Source organism: Prunus avium, chromosome 1, assembly GCF_965620075.1.
Source record: "Prunus avium chromosome 1, drPruAviu1.hap1.1, whole genome shotgun sequence".
Lineage (NCBI taxonomy): Eukaryota > Viridiplantae > Streptophyta > Magnoliopsida > Rosales > Rosaceae > Prunus > Prunus avium.
The window spans coordinates 24,036,595-24,051,979 of NC_142284.1; the positions used below are offsets into that span (position 1 = coordinate 24,036,595).

Consider the following 15,385-nt stretch of genomic DNA (forward strand, 5'->3'; position numbering starts at 1 on the left):
TTTGTGGGTATCGTTTCTGTTAAACCCTCAGGAGACACAACTCCTCCTACTAGGGATGCCTAGAGGTTTAAAGGCTTGTTGCATATGCTGAATGCAATCGAGTTACCTGCGGAAGTGGTTTAGTTAACTTCTTGTTTTGCTTTTACCTTTGTTTTCCTTTTGTTTTGCTCGATCTCTAGAACTACCCAAAACACCAACCACTCCAATTAGGAACGAACTGCCTTTGAACTTGAATTGTCCAATTTCTTACACCTATTGATTTCGGATCGAGCCCAAGACTTGGGCAACATCATAATATGGTGGGAGGAGTCATTTGCTTAGTTTTCAGTGAAATCCGATCTCTAGAACTATGAAATACACCAACCTCTCCGATTAGGAACGAACTGCCTTTGAACATATATTGTCCAATTTCTTATACCAATTCATTTCGGATAGAGCCCAAAACTTAGGCAACATCATAATATGGTGGGAGGGGTCATTTGGTTGAGTTTGAGTGAAATCCGATCTCTAGAACTACCCAAAACACCAACCACTCCAATTGGGAACGAACTGCATTTGAACTTGAATTGTCCAATTTCTTACACCTATTGATTTCGGATCGAGCCCAAAAGTTGGGCAACAGCATAATATGGTGGGAGGAGTCATTTGGTTAGTTTTCAGTGAAATCCGATCTCCAGAACTATGGAATACACCAACCACTCCAATTAGGAACGAACTGCCTTTGAACATAAATTGTCCAATTTCTTACACCTATTGATTTCCGATCGAGCCCAAAACTTGGGCAACATCATAATATGGTGGGAGGAGTCATTTGCTTAGTTTTGAGTGAAATCCGATCTCTAGAACTATGGAATACACCAACCACTCCGATTAGGAACGAACTGCCTTTGAACATGTATTGTCCAATTTCTTACACCAATTCCTTTCGGATTGAGCCCAAAACTTGGCCAACATCATAATATGGTGGGAGGAGTCATTTGGTTGAGTTTGAGTGAAATCCGATCTCTAGAACTACCCAAAACACCAACCACTCCAACTAGGAACGAAATGCCTTTGAACTTGAATTGTCCAACTTCTTACACCTATTGATTTCGGATCGACCCCAAAACTTCGGCAACAACATAATATGGTGGGAGGAGTCATTTGGTTAGTTTTGAGTGAAATCGGATCTCTAGAACTAACCAAAACACCAACCACTCCAATTAGGAACGAACTGCCTTTGAACTTGAATTGTCCAATTTCTTACACCTATTGATTTCGGATTGAACCCAATACTTGGGCAACATCATAATATGGTGGGAGGAGTCATTTGGTTAGTTTTGAGTGAAATCCGATCTCTAAAACTATGGAATACACCAACCACTCCGATTAGGAACGAACTGCCTTTGAACATATATTGTCCAATTTCTTACACCTATTGATTTCGGATCGAGCCCAAAACTTGGGCGACATCATAATATGGTGGGAGGAGTCATTTCGTTAGTTTTGAGTGAAATCCGATCTCTAGAACTACCCAAAACACCAACCACCCCATTTAGGAACGAACTGCCACTATGTCAAATTTCACTTACAGCAACACTAGATAGGCATCGGTAGAGAGGGAAATCGATGCTATTAGCAGATTAGGCATCAATTTCGTAAATAACGATACTAAATAGGTATAAAGACATCAGCGCGCATTTTTGTTTATATATGACGATGGCTTTATTCACCTTTAGCATCATCTACAGAAATATGGATGCCTAAAGTGATTAGTTTTTATTTTATTTTTAAGAGGGTCATTTTTTGGTAATATACCTCTGATGCCTAAAGTCTGAGTCAACGCCCTAACCCAAAATTTTTACTCTCCCTCGCAAACTCTCTCTGAAACTTCAGCTCCCTCTCAAACTCTAGCCCCAATTCGTCTAACTCCCTCTCAATTTTTTCACTCACTCCGAAACTATACCCTAAAAATTCATCTCCTAAACAAAACTCTCCTTCAATCCCTCTGAAACTCTCTTTTTCTTCTCTCTCCTCCATCACTGCCCCATTCTTGCTAAAACCCTCAGATGCTCAACCATTACGATTCACAGTGAGAATCATTCTTCCATTCAACGATTCTCAAGCCAACTCACGCAATTTCTCAAGCCCAGACATTCAGACGGAAGTTTAAGTTGACAATTGTGTGATTTCATCTATCAGTTCGAAGCACATTTCTCTTTCCCCCAAAAGTTAGGGTTTTGACCACACCCCACACCTCCTCTTCTGGTAAGCTTTTCTTCTCTCTTCACAACTAAAATTTAAGTTTAAACATTCTTCCTCTCAATACTAGGAAAATCTTCAAATTTTAGTAATCAGCACCAGATCAATTTTTTAAAATATTTTTTTATAGCTTTTTGTTGTGTTATGTTGCTAAATTGTGATTGATTATCTTGGAACCTGCTTGATGGTTTAATCTGATTCGGTGGCTTGGTTTATTTGATAATTTGATTCCGTGGCTTTTGTATTTTCATGTAGAATTGAGTTTTGGGAATTTTAGTTTTTGATAGGTGTTTGCTTTCAGTGTAAGCTATAAACATAATTGGGTTTTTTTCACCATTGCAAAGCTCATTGACTATGCAATGGGAACTGAATTGACGTCACAAATTGCCACCATCAGTTTCAGAGTCCTTGTGTTTAGTTTGTTATGTAATTAGTTTGACTAGTGGTTTTGCTATTTTCTAAGTGTAATTTGTCAGTTTAGGTTTTGAATTGTTATTTTATCTAAGATAGAACATTTATCAGTTTGGGTAGTTTGTTGGAAGTTGCAAATTTAAGGTGGGTTTTTAAACATTCCGTACATGTTCAATACACCTGAAGGTGGCTGTAACTTCTATTAGTAGATTAGCTTTTTATTTTCATTTTTACTAAGTTTCAATTTCTGTGTTTACTTTGTAAATAATATTGTACAGTTTTCTAGTCCAAGTTGCCTTAATTTCTGTGTTTACTTTGTAAATAATATGTTAATTTGTATTTGCCTTAATTTGCAGGGTTGTCAAAAAGGGATCAGATCTGTTTCTGCAACTGCTGATCTTTTGACTGCTGTAAGTACACTTGTATTTCATCAAAATTTACGAGTTCTTGCACTTTTTCATGCCATGCATGCTTAAATTTGGGTTTCTTTCTTTCTTTCTTTTTTTCTTTTTTTTTGTGAAGTACTCTAATGCTAGCTATAGAATAAACTGGATATGCATCATTAAAACACTCATTTAGTTAGGGTTCAATTTATATATTGTTTGGCCATATTTGTTTTTTATTTGCAATATTAAAGCAACTTGAGATGCTCTCATATAATAGGCAGCTTCCCTCATTATTTGAAATGTGAACTCAAGTTCTTTATAATATTTTTTGTGTTTATGAAATGGATTGGTTAAAGGGATATGGATAAATCTTGGATGCATGAAGATAGAAGAAGCAAATAGTATGAAGATGGGGTTGAAGAATTTCTAAGGATAGCATTAGCAAATGCTATTGATCATAGGCGCATTCATTGTCCATGCGAGAGATGTGGGAATACAAGAAAGTTTACTATTAGAGTAATAAGGGAGCATTTGTATTTCAATGGGGTTGACCAAACCTATAAGGATTGGATATGGCATGGGCAACCTATTGAATCAAATGGAAGTGAAAGTGTAAATCAAGAACCATATCTTGAACGTGATGTAGTGGATGAGACAATTGATATGTGCGAAGGTGCACATGAATACTTTAGTGAAAACCCGGATGAATTTAGGAAGTTTGTGGAAGAAGCAGAAAAACCTCTTTATCCTGGGTGTCATAAGCACACCAAGTTGTCGGGATTGGTTAAGTTGTACAATCTTAAAGCAAGGCATGGCATGACCGACAATTGTTTCTCCGATATGCTTATTGAAGTTGGAGATTTGCTTCCAATTGGTCAAGAGCTACCATCATGTATGTATGAGGCAAAGAAGACATTGAATGCCTTGGGATTGAAGTATGAGAAGATACATGCATGCTATAATGATTGCATTTTATATAGGAATAAGTATCACGATTTGACAACCTGCCCTAAATGTGGCCTCTCACGATGGAAGGTGACAAAGAAGAATGTGGAGAAGAAAGGGGTCCCAGCGAAGGTTTTATGGTACTTTCCTCCTATCCCAAGGTTCAAAAGAATGTTTAAGTCATTTGAAACTTCTAAAAGTTTAACTTGGCATGATGAAAGTCGAATAAAAGATGGTCGATTGCGTCATCCAGCTGATTCACCATCGTGGAAAATGGTTGATCATATGTGGCCAGATTTTGCAAGTGAGCCTAGAAACCTTAGGTTAGCCCTTTCATCGGATGGGATAAACCCACATAGTTCTCTTAATAGTAGATATAGTTGCTGGCTAGTAATTTTGGTCACATATAACCTTCCTCCGGAGCTGTGCATGAAGAGGAAGTTTATGATTTTAACGTTATTGATTTCTGGCCCTAGACAACCTGGCAATGATATAGATGTGTACTTGGAACCATTGGTTGAGGATTTAAGAACATTGTGGGATGGAGTGGAGGGAGTCTATGATGTTTTCCGACAACAGTCCTTCACCTTAAGATCTGTACTTTTGTGGACAATCAATGATTTTCCAGCTTATGGTAATCTGTCCGGGTGCACTACGAAAGGATATTATGCATGTCCAATTTGCGGTGAGAAGACATATGCGGAAAGGTTGGAACATGGAAATAAAATGGCCTTCACCGGACACCGAAGATTCTTATCTCGTTATCATCCTTATAGAAAATTAAGTGAAGATTTTAATGGTAAGGAAGAACTTGACCCAGCACCAAAACCTTTAACCGGGGAACAAGTATGGAAAGAAGTTGAGGCCATAAACTATGAGTGGGGGAAGAGAATTGGGAAGCGGAAAGATGATGGTTGTACTAAGTGTTATAAGAAGAGATCAATTTTCTTTGACCTTCCTTATTGGAAATCGCTGTATGTTCGACATTGCCTCGATGTTATGCACATCGAGAAGAATGTATGCGAGAGTATTTTCGGTACATTGTTGAACATTCCCGGGAAAACAAAAGATGGGGTGGCAGCTCGTAAAGATCTCGTTAAATTGGGGGTAAGAACTAGTTTGGCACCACAAGTTGGCGAGAAGAGAACTTTTTTACCTCCAGCAATGTGTACATTGAATAAAAAGGAGAAAATATCTATGTGCAAGGCATTGATGAGTGTAAAAGTGCCTGAAGGTTACTCTTCGAACATAAGAAACCTTGTATGCATGAAAGAGTTGAAACTTGTTGGTCTTAAGTCACATGACTGCCACGTATTGATGCAACAATTGCTACCGGTTGTAATACGTGGTGTGCTGCCCAAGCATGTTAGATATGCAATAACGAGGTTTTGCTTCTTCTTCAATGATTTATGTAAGAAAGTGGTGGATGTACCTAAGCTAGATAAGATACAATCGGACCTTGTGGCTACATTGTGTTTGCTGGAACAATTCTTTCCTCCATCGTTCTTTGATGTTATGGTCCATCTAACGGTGCATCTTATTAGAGAGGTTCGTTTGTGTGGACCAGTTTTTTATAGATGGATGTACCCTTTTGAAAGGTACATGAAGGTATTAAAGGGTTATGTACATAGTCGTGTGTATCCGGAAGGTTGTATCGTTGAACGCATTCTTGTGGAAGAATCTGTGGAGTTTTGTTCAGAGTTCATGGCTGATTTAAGTGCAATTGGGGTTCCTACATCACGCTTGCATTTAGCAAATACTAGTACATCTTTATCATGTCCATCTATAGAATCTGTGCCCCGCGAAAAATTGGACCAAGCACATCGAACTGTCTTGGATAATACAGCTGAAGTTGATCCTTACATTAAGTAAGTTATCCTAATCCAATTATTCTGTTTTCTTAGGTTCATTTTATGGATAAGTCAAACTTTAACATTAGATGCTTCTATGTGCACTGTAATTTTTATAGTGAACATAAAGACCATTTGAAGGAGAGTAATCCAAGGAAAGCAAAAGACGAAAAATGGATACAAGACATGCACAACCGAAGGTTTATTGACTGGTTTCATAACCGGGTTAGTAGTGTTCATTTTACTAAAGTAACGAAGGATTGGTACCTCAAACAGATTTTAATTATCTTTTATAATTTCAGGTTGGTGGTCAATTAAATATGAATTTGAATGGAGTGACAAACATTGTTAAGTGGCTAGCTCATGGACCACGTAAGGGAGTTTTGAAATATAACGGTTATGCCATAGATGGGTACCGCTACCACACAAAGGCACGTGACAATGAACGTGCTGTCCAAAATAGTGGGGTTTGCTTAGTGGCAAGTACAATGCAAGTTTCAAGTGCAAAGGATAAAAATCCAGTTGTTTCAAACATGATATTCTATGGGGTTATCGAAGAAATATGGGAGCTTAATTATAATCAGTTTCAAGTTCCTTTATTTAAGTGTGCATGGGTAGAGAATGAGAAAGGTGTCAAATATGCCGAGGATAGTGGGTTGACTATGGTGAACCTTAATCGGAGAGGTTATCGAAAGGATGAATTTGTTATGGCCACTCAAGTGAGGCAAGTATTTTACGTTGATGACCATGAAACTTATGGTTGGTCAATTGTACTTCCAATGCCGAATAGAGTTTATATTCATGGTGATGAGTTAGAGGATGCCGTACTTGAGCACCAATCCTTTACTAATGGACTACCAGCAGTAGAAGAATTTAAATATGATATTGGTGAGGGTGAGGCGAAGTATATGCGAACAGATTGCGAGGGGATATGGGTCACTAATAGAAAAAAACAAGCATAGATGTTGGTTTTTTATGTGAGAATTTTCATTAACTCTATTATGTGTATTATCTTTTGTGTGTATTGTCAATTTACATAATTTATTTTGTTATATGCATATTCTAATGTTCTTCTTTTATGCAGATATGGCTGAATCAAATGAAGGGAGTACATCACAAACAACTAGTACATCAAATAGTGAAGGTAAAAGGAAGCGTGGTCCAACAGAAATGAATCAAATTCAAATAAAGAAACGTAAAGGGAAAATGATAAAAGTTCTGTTTAACTCCAAAGGAGAAGCAAGTGGTCAGGCGGGTAAACAATTGGCTTCATACACAGGTGTAGTAGCTCGAACCTTTATCCCCATTACCATCAATTCTTGGAGTGATGTGGATGACCAATTGAAAGAGAAAGTGTGGACAGAAATTACGGTAATACTAATTAGTTGATGCTTTTACAGATTTTTTTTAGTTTTCTATTATAATTTGACTAAACTGAACATCTTTATTTATTTTATGCAGGCAGTATTTGAATTGCCACCCGAAAGCAAAACGGGGATATTGCAATCAGCTTGTAACAAGTGGAGGCAATTCAAGTCTAACTTAACGAGGTACCACATACTACCATATAGAAATGACCAACAAGCATTGAAGCAGCCTCCTGACATGTATGACTTCATTGAGTTATCGGATTGGCAAACTTTTGTAACCTCAAGATTAAGTACTGAATGGCAGGTATGCTGACATACAAACTTGCTGTTTTTCATTTAAAACAATGATTTTTTTTGGATAAATATGACATATAAACTTCTGGTCTTATACTTATAATGTAGGAAATCCATGAAGCCCAAAAGGAAAGGCAAAGTAAATGTAAATATCATCACAAATCAGGTCGTAAAGGGTATGTTGGAGTGGCCGAAGACTTGGTAAGTGTAAGAGAAGAAACTGTTTTTTGGACTCTTATTTGTGTATTGCCCTATGCTAACTTTGATCAATCTTAAATAGTATGAGCAGAATGTAGTGGAGAAGGGTGAGGAAATTGACAGAGCTCTTTTATGGAAGTATGCACGTAAAGATAAAAATGGGGAGATAGTTGATAAGGAGGTAGCTTTAATGGCTGAAAAGATTGTAAGTACTAATTCATTGGTTAATTTATGGTATCTTTTGTTGACAATAAAAATTACAAAAACATATCTATGATGTTGATTGTGATCACCTTCTTTTTGTTGATAATGGTTTCAGGATAACTTGATGAAAGAGAAAGAAGAAGGCACTTTAACCATATATGGGAGTAATGATGTTTTGTCAATGGCTTTAGGGACCCCTGAACATGCTGGAAGGGTCAGGGGTGTGGGAGGTAATGTGAAGCCAAGTTCATATTTCAAAGTTCCTAGGAAGAAGAGGGAGTGTGTCTCGAAGGTAATGCTGGAACAACGAGATTCTTTTATAATGGAGACAAGAAAGATGATGGAAGAACAACAAAAAAGGCATGAAGCTGCGCAACAAGCTCTTCAAAACCAAATCGAGATGCTAAAGGTGGTGATTAACACTCAAGTTCCTAATAACACATCTCTCCAATCCCCAAATATACATCCATCTCCCATCTTATCCGAGAAAGCATCAACAAACATAGAGAGAAAACTTGAGGAGGGTGAAAAAGAAATTTGTGGTGAAGAAGGTTGTGAGGATGTGGTGGAGCAAACTGAAAGTGAGTTTATGAAGGTAATGCTGATTTTTCATTTACTTGTTTGTTACTTGCTCTAAATATGTACACACAAAATCCCTTGTATTATATTTGTGACTTGTCTTTTATATGCATATTAGGGGAAAGAATGCAAAATGGCTTTCGGCGTAAAGGCAAACCTTGTTGCAAGTGGCACAATAGTTGAGATTAATGTGCCAAACCAGCTGGTTCATAATGTTCCTTTGGGCGAGGGGAACATAAGAGTAGCTGTGAATTGTGCACTACAGGGAGATTCTCCACTACCAATCCCTGTGAAAGGAGTGTTAGAAACGGTTGGGGATGCCATTGGGTCGCAAGTAGCTTGGCCTCAAGATCTTATTGTCTTTGATGATAAAGTGGTAAACTTCTTTTCTTTTAAGCTTTGTATGTTTTATTCTAACTACTATGTATGTAATTGTATATATTTATATATATAACCTTCTGCTTTATGCAATAATTGTAGAGGAAGAGGGAAACTACAAAGGAAAAATTAGCAAAGACTTTATTCAAGTCTATATCACCAACAATGCCAAAGTCTTGCAAGGTTTTATATGCATACGCACATCAAGTGATGTCCAAAGGTCAGACTATCTCCACAAATATTGATGAGGACATATTTGGTGTGAAAAAGATGGTATACATCTTTCAAGAACAAGTTATCGCGTTCGCTGAAATGAGAGAAATAGGACAAGCTATAATAACTGCTTATATTAGGTAATAGTAACTTGATGTTTTATAATTTTCTGTTTCTCATATTGGCTATTAATCTTGTGTCTCATTTAGTTAGTAACTATGGAAAATGGTTGGCAGCTATTTGTTTCGCTTGGTAAAAAGCCAACAAAGGGATCAAGTGATTGGATTTATGGACCCAGCACGTACTGTACATGATCCAAGAGATGGGAATTTGAGGTCGGAATACATTACGAAATGTTTGAAACAAACGAGCATTGACAGCATCTTTTTGATTCCATATAATCCTGGGTAAGTAAAGTGGTTTTTTTTTTTTTTTACAAGGAATGTTTGAGTATTACTAATATGTTTTGAATTACCATTAGGGGACATTGGATCCTAACAATAATTGATGAGGACAAGGATAATGTGTATGTCATGGATCCTCTTGGGGCTCGTCACCCTCATGATGCATGGAAAACTGTTGTAAATGAGTAAGTCCGTCTCTCTTAGTTATTTCCTTCATATGTAAATTTTTTGCATTTGGCTTACGGCCTATAACAAGTGTTATTTATCTGTTAAAGTGGGATCAAAGCTTTCAATGCGCAAATTGGGAGACGACCTCGTAAATTACCAATGTGGATTATGCTTTCGGTATGCTTGTATTTCACAAACATTGTAAGATTAATTTTAAGGAACCTAACTAACTAAATGCTGAATTGTTGTGTAAAAATGTAGGGTGCTCCTAAACAAAGCGATGGCAAGTCATGTGGGTATTTTGTGATGAGATATATGAAGGACATTTGTAAAGATTCCTCCCTTGAATTTCGAAATAAGGTACTTATGGAAATTTGCAACTTCTGTTTTTTTTGGTAGTTAGATCTGTGTTAATATGAACCTTGTGTAATTTTTTTTCACAGCAATGTGCCTCTGTTTTTTTGGTAGTTAGGTCTGTGTCAATTGAGAAAAAATGCTAGCTGTGCTTGTTCAACTCTCTACCCCATCACATGATCATTTAATTGCTAGTTTAAACATGAAGTGGGATCCAATTAATGACTTCTTGTTATCTAATTAGATTGATTGAAAATTTGATTTTCTTCTTCACCAATATGATTTCGTAAATTTGCATATTGGTTCATTTGAAGTGACAACATATCTTATCCAAATTTAGTACCTTGCACTTTTTAAGCTTATGTTCATATTTTGTGTTTACATTCTATGTGTTTTATTTTTCCAGTATAGAGCTAGAAGGAAGGACACATACACCCAAATGGAATTGGATGAGGTGCGAGAAGAATTGGCAAGTCATGTCCTAGAATGGCTTTTTGATTAAGCTAAACATTCCTTCATTTTACATGTCTTTCTAGCTAGTATTTTGCTTATGCATAGACAAGTATGGATAATTTGTGGTGTAGGGCTGGTAAATTTGTGATTTGGATGTGACAAGTATGGATCATTCAAGTATTTTGCTGTTGATATATTGTTTTTTTTAATGAGCAATGGCAACACAACATGATTTGGAAATGAGGCCTATTGTTTATAACAACTTCAGTTTTCCAGAAATAACTGAAGTTGAAAGATAATAACAACAACCAGACATCTATTATCACTGATGCCTAAAACGAGAGGCAGCATCAACATTTATGTAACCACCAGCACTATTGGAGGCTTTTCACGTCCGCAAAATAAAAAAAGCGATGATGTATAACATAATTCACAACACCATTATTTGTTTCTATGATGTTGTAATTGATAATATGCATCAGCATAGTAGATATCACTGATGCTGTTAGACCTCTTTAGCCTCATCCCTTTTAAAACTACTGATGATGTTAGACCTCTTTAGCCTCCTACATTTTGAAACTACTGATATTGTTTCGGGTTTAGGCATCGGAAGTCAACCCTTTTTTGGCACTCGGAAATCATTTAGGCATCGGAGTTCACCAGATATCCTGTGTAGTAAGCGATAAACAGCGACGGAGAATATCCGTTGCCTATTACATAGGAATAGGCAACAGGCTTGAATACCACGGTATTTATGTGTAATAGGCAACGGATTTTATCCGTTGCTAAAGCCCTTTTTTGGCATAGTGTGCCTTTGAACTTGAATTGTCCAATTTCTTACACCTATTGATTTCGGATCGAGCCCAAAACATGGGCAACATCACAATATGGTGGGAGGAGTCATTTGGTTAGTTTTCAGTGAAATCCGATCTCCAGAACTATGGAATACACCAACCACTCCAATTAGGAACGAACTGCCTTTGAACATAAATTGTCCACTTTCTTACACCTATTGATTTCCGATCGGGCCCAAAACTTGGTCAACATCATAATATGGTGGGAGGAGTCATTTGGATAAGATTGAGTGAAATCCGATCTCTAGAACTACCCAAAACACCAACCACTCCAATTAGGAACGAACTGCATTTCAACTTGAATTGTCCAATTTCTTACACCTATTGATTACGGATCAAGCCCAAAAATTGGGAAATAGCATAATATGGTGGGAGGAGTCATTTGGTTAAGTTTGAGTGAAATCCGACCTCTAGAACTACCCAAAACACCAACGACTCCAATTAGGAACGAACTGCCTTTGAACTTGAATTGTCCAATTTCTTACACCTATTGTTTCGGATCGAGCCCAAAACTTGGGCAACATCATAATATGGTGGAAGGAGTCATTTGGTTAGTTTTGAGTGAAATCCGATCTCTAGAACTACCCAAAACACCAACCACTCCAATTAGGAACGAACTACCTTTGAACTTGAATTGTCCAATTTCTTACACCTATTGATTTCGGATCGAGCCCAAAACTTGGGCAACATCATAATATGGTGGGAGCAGTCATTTCGTTAGTGTTGAGTGAAATCCGACCTCTAGAACTACCCAAAACACCAACCACTCCAATTAGGAACGAACTGCCTTTGAACTTGAATTGTCCAATTTCTTACACCTATTGATTTCAGATCGAGCCCAAAACTTGGGCAACATCATAATATGGTGGGAGGAGTCATTTGGTTTGTTTTGAGTGAAATCCGATCTCAAGAACTATAGAATACACGAACCACTCCGATTAGTAACGAACTGCCTTTGAACTTGAATTGTCCAATTTCTTACACCTATTGATTTCGGATCGAGCCCAAAACTTGGGCAACATCATAATATGGTGGGAGCAGTCATTTGGTTAGTTTTCAGTGAAATCCGATCTCTAGAACTACCCAAAACACCAACCACTCCAATTCGGAATGAACTGCCTTTGAACTTGAATTGTCCAATTTCTTACACCTATTGATTTCGGATCGAGCCCAAAACTTGGGCAACATCATAATATGGTGGGAGCAGTCATTTGGTTAGTTTTCAGTGAAATCCGATCTCTAGAACTACACAATACACCAACCACCCCATTTAGGAACGAACTGCCTTGGAACTGGAATTGTCCAATTTCTTACACCTATTGATTTCGGATCGAGCCCAAAACTTGGGCAACATCATAATATGGTGGGAGCAGTCATTTGGTTAGTTTTGAGTGAAATCCGATCTCTAGAACTACCCAATACACCAACCACCCCATTTAGGAACGAACTGCCTTTGTACTGGAATTGTCCAATTTCTTACACCAATTCATTTCGGATCGTGCCCAAAACTTGGGCAACATCATAATATGGTGGGAGGAGTCATTTGGTTAAGTTTGAGCGAAATCCGATCTGTAGAACTACCCAGAACACCAACCACTCCAATTAGGAACGAACTGCCTTTGAACTTGAATTGTCCAATTTCATACACCCATTGGTTTCGGATCGAGCCGAAAACTTGGGCAACATCATAATATGTTGGGAGGAGTCATTTGGTTATGTTTGAGTGAAATCCGATCTCTAGAACTACCCAAAACACCCACCACTCCAATTAGGAAAAAACTGCCTTTGAACTTGAATTGTCCAATTTCTTACACCTATTGATTTCGGATCGAGCCCAAAACTTGGGAAACATCATAATATGGTGGGAGGAGTCATTTGGTTAGTTTTGAGTGAAATCCGACCTCCAGAACTGTGGAATACACCAACCACTCCGATTAGGAACGAACTGCCTTTGTACTGGAATTGTCCAATTTCTTACACCAATTCATTTCGGATCGTGCCCAAATCTTCGGCAACATCATAATTTGGTGGGAGGAGTCATTTGGTTAAGTTTGAGTGAAATCCGATCTCTAGAACTACCCAAAACACCAACCACTCCAATTAGGAACGAATTGCCTTTGAACTTGAATTGTCCGATTTCTTACACCTATTGATTTCGGATCGAGCCCAAAACATGAGCAACATCATAATATGGTGGGAGGAGTCATTTGGATAGTTTTGAGTGAAATCCGATCTCTAGAACTATGGAATACCCCAACCACTCTGATTAGGAACGTACAGCCTTTGAACATAAATTGTCCAATTTTTTACACCTATTGATTTCGGATCGAGCCCAAAACTTGGGCAACATCATAATATGGTGGGAGGAGTCATTTGGTTAGTTTTGAGTGAAATCCGACCTCCAGAACTGTGGAATACACCAACCACTCCGATTAGGAACGAACTGCCTTTGAACATATATTGTCAAATTTCGTACACCAATTCATTTCGGATCGAGCCCAAAACTTGGGCAACAACATAATATGGTGGGGGGAGTCATTTGGTTCAGTTTGAGTGAAATCCGATCTCTGGAACTACCCAAAACACCAACCACTCCAATTAGGAACGAACTGCCTTTGAAATTGAATTGTCCAATTTCTTACACCTATTGATTTCCGATCGAGCCCAAGACTTGGGCAACATCATAATATGGTGGGAGGAGTCATTTGCTTACTTTTGAGTGAAATCCGATCTCTAGAACTATGGAATACACCAACCACTCCGATTAGGAACGAACTGCCTTTGAACATGTATTGTCCAATTTCTTACACCAATTCATTTCGGATCGAGCCCAAAACTTGGCCAACATCATAATATGGTGGGAGGAGTCATTTGGTTGAGTTTGAGTGAAATCCGATCTCTAGAACTACCCAAAACACCAACCACTCCAACTAGGAACGAAATGCCTTTGAACTTGAATTGTCCAACTTCTTACAGCTATTGATTTCGGATCGACCCCAAAACTTCGGCAACAACATAATATGGTGGGAGGAGTCATTTGGTTAGGTTTGAGTGAAATCCGATCTCTAGAACTAACCAAAACACCAACCACTCCAATTAGGAACGAACTGCCTTTGAACTTGAATTGTCCAATTTCTTACACCTATTGATTTCGGATCGAACCCAATACTTGGGCAACATCATAATATGGTGGGAGGAGTCATTTGGTTAGTTTTGAGTGAAATCCGATCTCTAAAACTATGGAATACACCAACCACTCCGATTAGGAACGAACTGCCTTTGAACATATATTGTCCAATTTCTTACACCTATTGATTTCGGATCGAGCCCAAAACTTGGGCGACATAATAATATGGTGGGAGAAGTCATTTCGTTAGTTTTGAGTGAAATCCGATCTCTAGAACTACCCAAAACACCAACCACCCCATTTAGGAACGAACTGCCTTTGAACTTGAATTGTCCAATTTCTTACACCTATTGATTTCGGATCGAGCCCAAAACTTGGGCAACATCATAATATGGTGGGAGGAGTCTTTTGGTTATGTTTGAGTGAAATCCGATCTCTAGAACTACCCAAAACACCAACCACTCCAATTAGGAACGAATTGCCTTTGAACTTGAATTGTCCGATTTCTTACACCTATTGATTTCGGATCGAGCCCAAAACATGAGCAACATCATAATATGGTGGGAAGAGTCATTTGGATAGTTTTGAGTGAAATCCGATCTCTAGAACTATTGAATACCCCAACCACTCTGATTAGGAACGTACAGCCTTTGAACATAAATTGTCCAATTTCTTACACCTATTGATTTCGGATCGAGCCCAAAACTTGGGCAACATCATAATATGGTGGGAGGAGTCATTTGGATAGTTTTGAGTGAGATCCGATCCTTAGAACTATGGAATACACCAACCACTCCGATTTGGAACGAACTGCCATTGAACATAAATTGTCCAATTTCTTACACCTATTGATTTCGGATCGAGCCCAAAACTTGGGCAACATCATAATATGGTGGGAGGCGTCATTTGGTTAGTTTTGAGTGAAATCCGATCCCTAGAACTACCCAAAACACCAG

General features: G+C 38.1%; 2 protein-coding genes across 2 annotated transcripts; both read left to right on the top strand.

Moving 5' to 3' along the window:
- The first annotated feature begins 3,839 nt into the window (after positions 1-3,839).
- On the top strand, positions 3,840-5,855 carry LOC148297632 (uncharacterized). The gene has a single exon (XM_088250350.1). It carries the CDS (start codon positions 3,855-3,857, stop codon positions 5,853-5,855), a length of 2,001 nt encoding a protein of 666 aa, XP_088106476.1. The 5' UTR covers positions 3,840-3,854.
- Positions 5,856-6,928: 1,073 nt separating this feature from the next.
- LOC110764992 (uncharacterized) lies at positions 6,929-10,628 on the top strand. Its single transcript, XM_088247789.1, has 10 exons — positions 6,929-7,204; positions 7,295-7,507; positions 7,606-7,698; positions 7,778-7,900; positions 8,015-8,494; positions 8,597-8,883; positions 9,551-9,658; positions 9,749-9,818; positions 9,903-10,001; positions 10,402-10,628. Exons 1-10 carry the CDS (start codon positions 7,004-7,006, stop codon positions 10,495-10,497), a joined length of 1,770 nt encoding a protein of 589 aa, XP_088103915.1. The 5' UTR covers positions 6,929-7,003; the 3' UTR covers positions 10,498-10,628.
- The last annotated feature ends 4,757 nt before the right edge of the window (positions 10,629-15,385 follow it).